Genomic DNA, 6,296 nt, shown 5'->3' on the forward strand with positions numbered 1-6,296 from the left:
TCCGTCCCCGCGGTGTGTGTGATTGTCGGTCTGTGTGTGTCCGTCCCCGCGGTGTGTGTCCGTCCCCGCGGTCTGTGTGTCCGTCCCCGCGGTCTGTGTGTCCGTCCCCGCGGTCTGTGTGTTTCCGTCCCCGCGGTCTGTGTGTCCGTCCCCGCGGTCTGTGTGTGTCCGTCCCCGCGGTCTGTGTGTCCGTCCCCGCGGTCTGTGTGTGTCCGTCCCCGCGGTCTGTGTGTCCGTCCCCGCGGTCTGTGTGTGTCCGTCCCCGCGGTCTGTGTGTGTCCGTCCCCGCGGTCTGTGCACACTGTATATACGGTTATACCCCTAGTCCTGCGCAGTGCACCCGGCCGGACGTCTCCTCAGTGCTGAACGTGAAGGGGTTAACTGTGGTGCCGGTGATTGACAGCGGCTCCCATAACCACGCCTCTTACACGCTCCGTGACTTCTCATTGGTCTGCAGCTGTCACACCCTGCAGCCAATGGCCTGGTGCAGCCCACGCGTGTGCCCCGCTGCCATTGGTTGAAAGTTACTGTGGGAAAGAAAGTTTGGGAAGTTTCACACGAGCCGTTCGCGTGCAGTTAGCGCTATATAAAGAAGGAGCCAAGCGGAGGGCAGCCACAGGCGCACAGGGCGGCACGCCAGGCGGAGCAGCACCGGACACGGCCGCACACAGCTCCAGGGCAGCCGCCGATCACTGGACCAGAATTCCCTGCGTGCTGTCAGAAGATGCCCGCAGATATGATGGAGAAGAACTCCTCTCCTGTGGCTGCCACCCCGGCCAGCATGAGCAGCACCCCGGATAAGCCCAAGACCTCCTCCGAGCACAGAAAGGTAATGAATGGCCCGGCTGGCTGGAGGCGCGGATCTGGGTGCTCTGCCCACACTCACCAGGTCTCTTCTTTATAGTCATCAAAACCCATCATGGAAAAGAGACGGAGGGCGAGAATAAACGAGAGCCTGAGTCAGCTGAAGACCCTCATCCTGGACGCCTTGAAGAAAGATGTAAGTGTCTGTCAGTGTGCGTCTGTAGTGGGCGCAGCAGTGATGTAGTCCAGCTGGGCTGGGGGTTAATAGCATGTGTTGTCTGCAGAGCTCCCGGCACTCCAAGCTGGAGAAGGCTGATATCCTGGAGATGACAGTGAAGCACCTCCGGAACCTGCAGAGGGTCCAGATGACCGGTGAGTGCTGGGCTCAGGTGTGAATGGCACTCTGCCGGCGCTCTGCGTCTTTCCCACGGTCTGGGCTTATTTATAGATCCTACGTGGAGCTCATGTTACGGGAGGGGAGGGGGGAGCTGCTGCTGCATGACCTGCACAGCCCCACATCTCTAATAACCGGCTGTTCTCTCCTCTCTGCAGCTGCTCTCAGCACAGACCCCACAGTGCTGGGGAAATACAGAGCGGGCTTCAGCGAGTGCATGAACGAAGTCACCCGGTTCTTGTCCACGTGTGAAGGGGTTAACACCGACGTGCGGACCCGTCTCCTGGGACATCTGGCTAACTGCATGAATCAGATCAATGCCATGAACTACCCGGCTCAGCCCCAGATCCCAGCAGCTGCCACCCCACACCCTGCCTATGGACAGCCATTAGTTCAGCTTCCTGCCAGTGCTCCACAAGGAAGCCCAACTCCCATGGGTGGCGTTCCCTGCAAGATGGGTGGCCCGCAAGTAGAGGCTGCCAAGGTCTATGGGGGCTTTCAGCTGGTGCCAGCATCTGATGGACAATTTGCCTTCTTGATCACTAACCCAGCCTTCCCACACAATGGATCTGTAATCCCAGTCTATACCAACTCCAATGTGGCCACTGGACTACCTGGCCCCGTCTCCCCGTCTGTGATGCCCTCGGTCACTGCAGACTCTGTATGGAGACCCTGGTGAACGGACTAGAGCGGACTTGGAGGCGCTTTCTTTTAGAAAGATTAGTTATGACTAGTAATCCCTTTCTGTAGTGAGAATGCACTATGTTGTAAATAGGAAATGTTCATATTGAATGTGCCCTTGTAATATCGCAAGTTATATTTCGTTTGTACCCGAAATTTCCTTCTTTTTTATTGAGATGCCAAAGACATTGACTCTGCTCTTAACGTTCTTCCTATTGTGGAAGCTTTACATGTAATTAATAAAACTGCACAAGTTATTATTTTGGAGATACTACATTGTCCACTATTGGCTATATATATATAATATATATATATATATATATATATATATATATATATATATATATATATATATATATAATTAGATCTGCCAGAAACTTCCATACAGGACCGTACAGAATAGATCTATGGATACCATCTCCCTTTTGGAATGTTTAGAAATACTAAAATGTGACAACAGGAAAGTAATTCTACATTATTTACAATGCATATATCAATATTGATTCATTACACACAACAGAAAGGAAGAGCTCAGACTGACAATGTAGGATTGGATAACACAATGAGACAATGCATCCACACACGGGAATGGGGACTAAATGAGAGCTCGAAATCTACTTATGATGACTGCAGGAAACATGATGATGTATAACACAGTTTATTTCATGGAAATGTGGTTTCCGGTCCATATATATATATATATATATATATATATATATATATATATATATATATATATATATATATATACACAGTATATATATTATTTATTTATATATTTTCACTATTTGATATTTTGTCTGTTTAGCACAATTAATCAAGTGAGTGTTGCCTTAGGTTTCCATTTTCTTTAACTCTTGAGTGACCTTTGCAGTGTTCTATGCTTTCTGGTAGCTCCTGGTGGAGGCCCCCCACACTATGTAATAACTGGCCACATATCGGGTTTCAGCTCCTCTGGAAGTTTGGAACAAGCCTGAACTAAATGGGACAATTTCAGACAGTCAGGGATCTGCAGGGAATTCCATGTCAAATCCCAGCATCCAGACGTGTTGCGCTCTGCCTGGAGCAGCCAGGTGTCTGACAAATCCAGGTGTTTAGGAAGTAAAAAACCACAATGAAAACCAACGAGACAAGACAGATCAGAGCTGAGCCCCGGGCTGTGCCGTCTGTATCCTGGAACACTGACATGGCCCGGTAAAGTATGCTGCAAACGACATGGGGCCAACAGCTATTCCAACTTTGTATTATTATTATAAGCCTATGGGTTAAGTCAAATACTTTGAAACCACAAGTGTGCTTCACTAAGGTCTTCCAAGGAGTCAGGTACTTCAGATTTTGACAGGCTGACACTGCCCCCTACAGGTTACACATAGCTGATGGCAAGCATGAAAGCTCCTAAAGTAACCTTCTCCCGGTACCCGGTAAGTTTATCCCCATACAACCAAGATTGTGTGTGCGCCTACTACTTCTGCCAACACTTCAAATCAGCAATAAGTGATGCTGTATTTGAAGTCAATCAGGTGTAACACATACAAGTAAAGTAGCTTCCTTTCCATATATATATATATATAAATATATATGTATATATATATATATATATATATAATAATCTTTAGTTCTATAGCGCTAACATATTGCGCAGCGATTTACAATTCAGGAGGATCATATACAAACAGTGACAGTTGTGTGTGTGTGTGTGTGTATATATATATATATGTGTATATATATATATATACACAGCATATATAGTGTATATATACAGTATATTTTATGTATATATATATGCATATATATATATATATATATATATATATATATATATGTATATAATATATATATATACTGTGTGTAGATTTTTTTTTATATATACATGTATGTGTGTATCTATATACACACACACACAGATACAGTGAAAAATTCTGCCTGGATCAAGTAAGGAATAAAATGTCTGCACTTACCGTAGATTCCATCCATGTAGATTGCTTCCTAACACCTGACAAACACTTAATATATATATATATATATATATATATATATATATATATATATATATATATATATATAAAAATGCAGTAATAACCCTGACCAGTCTGTGAGGATACATGTGATTGCGGAGGGATGATGGTATTCGCTACATGCATATAGTACATATGGCAGGATGATTTATGCCGTCATTCTATACATCAGAGCTCAGCTAGAGGCAGCAAAACCTTATAATTTATGCACAAAGCTCAATACATAATAACCGTAGCTAAATTCTGTGGACTCGCTCCATTCTCCAGCAGATGTCTAAGCATGCAGAACTATTTTGTCCAAACGACCCTGATGGAAAACTAATGGACCCTGTCAACAACCTGTCCTGGTTACATAGTAAAGTAGATTTTGCATCCCTACCATGGCATACATAAGGGTATATACACACATGTCTGTTACATGCAGGCAAACGCATCATGTTTTGCAAGACACTCTGGGTTTTTTGTAAAGAAACCTCATTTTTTTTTTGTAGTTTTCTGAGCCCTTGCTCGACTTTGACCACCGTTGATTTTATTTTTTTAGCATAATTTTGGGGTATTTTTTTATCTATTGCCATTTTCTGGGGTTTTTATTTTCTCCATTCAACAGTGCAAAAATATGAACAATGTAAAGCAAAAATATCGTGAAAGCGCTTAAAAAGATGTCATCTGCATGTCTTTTAAGCCTTTCCATTGATTTGTATTATAAAGCATGGAGGGTCTGTAGAGCAGACGATGCCTGAGGATTGGTCAGCGAACCTCTTTTAGCCATTTGGCTTCTTCTGAAACCTGGAGAGGTCAACAAACGCTTAAAATCATATGAACATATGAACAGGCCATTTTTACATTGTTCACTGTTTTGAGAGTTTTCTGAGCACTTTTTCTGGCAGATTTATGGCACAGACCCTCGTGAAAAAAACATAATATCCACCTGCCTTAATGGATACAACCTCTACAATAAGACTTTCGGATATTTAGGATATAGACTTGCGACACGACAAGCAATTTAGCAGACTGTGTTTTTGGTGTTTATATAATAATGTTGCAGTATTTTACATTACTCCTGGTAATGACTTTCCTTTATTTTTTTGCATACATCTATATGTACACTTTCCCCTTGTATAAGATGCACACCCCATCTTCTGCAAACAATGATCACTATGAGAGCCTTTAGCAGTGAAGCTGCAGGGGCTTGATGTGTCTGACTTCGCATGTGTTGAGATGTGTGACTACTAATATAGTCCGGCTTCCCTGCGCTTCCTTTCTCTATGTCCTATGAGATCGGCTGTCAGCGCACACATCCATCTCCTGTAATAAGAGGACGCACAGGGCACCGAGGAGGGCTCTGAAGCTGCTTTTACTCCTTGTCACCCTCCATATATCTCCGTGACATGCAGCAAATCATAGGTCATTGGTCTGAAGCCAGGACTGATATGCTGAGATATTTTACTATTATTGGAATAGGACAACTGTTCCCGTCATAGAAAAGTGAAGACCTAATATTCTTCTAAATAATCAGCCTTTTAGGAACCATTGTACTAATAATCACTTACATTTAATTTGGGAAAAAGTTTAAGAATCATCCATAGATTTCGGGTTAGATTAGGGTCTGTCCCCTAGGATCCCAGTTAGAGATTAGCGAATCGAATAGATGCAAATTGTATATAAATCAAATGTAATGAAATTTGTAGGTCTTGAATTTCCAACTATTTGCTCGTTATTGCATTAGCCATCAAAGACTGACATCACCTTAGGCAGAACTGTGCAGGATTTCCCATAACACCTAGCATCAAGCTGGCCCACCGGAGGACGGGAATTTACTGGTGGGCCCCAGGCACCAGCACTGCTGCAGAATGGCAGAAGCCAGGGGCGTATTAAAAAGAGTGCAATTTAGGACATTAGCTGCCCAGAGCTTGAGGTCTTGGGGGGGATACCCTTATTACTCTTATTATCATCCAATTTACCCTTATTATACTCCTTGGCACCACCATTAGCAGCATGAATCAGCGTCGGACTGGCCCAGCGGAGCACCGGATTGCTCCGGTGGGGGCCCGTGCTTTATATTGTGCGGGGTACCCGGGCTTGTTACCGTGGGCTGGGCAGGGGTGTTTAGCGAGCAGACTGGACCCCCCCCCATGCTCTGATGGGCCCCCAGCCTTTCCATCATAAACTGCAGTGATCATAAAATAATCTGTGCGATTTCTGCAGTTTCCTTGGTTGTAGCAGGACCTGTGGTGACATTACAGTCTTGTGACTCACCACAGGTCCTTGTAGTGCGGGAGTCCTCATGCCTGCGCACTGCACAAAATGAGGTGCGCACAGGAATTGCAGACTGCGCCTCTCATATTCAAATGTACGCTTGTCTTTCAGGCACGCGTAAATTTGAACGGTGCGGTGCCAGGACT

At 44.7% G+C, this 6,296-nt stretch overlaps 1 protein-coding gene across 1 annotated transcript; it reads left to right on the plus strand.

Moving 5' to 3' along the window:
• Positions 1-579: 579 nt before the first annotated feature.
• On the plus strand, positions 580-2,146 carry HES1 (hes family bHLH transcription factor 1). Its single transcript, XM_075338521.1, has 4 exons — positions 580-829; positions 905-1,000; positions 1,089-1,176; positions 1,357-2,146. The coding sequence occupies exons 1-4, from the start codon at positions 725-727 to the stop codon at positions 1,875-1,877; spliced, it is 810 nt and encodes a 269-aa protein (XP_075194636.1). The 5' UTR covers positions 580-724; the 3' UTR covers positions 1,878-2,146.
• Positions 2,147-6,296: the final 4,150 nt, after the last annotated feature.

This window comes from Anomaloglossus baeobatrachus, chromosome 3 (assembly GCF_048569485.1).
Source record: "Anomaloglossus baeobatrachus isolate aAnoBae1 chromosome 3, aAnoBae1.hap1, whole genome shotgun sequence".
NCBI classification, from domain to species: Eukaryota; Metazoa; Chordata; class Amphibia; order Anura; family Aromobatidae; genus Anomaloglossus; species Anomaloglossus baeobatrachus.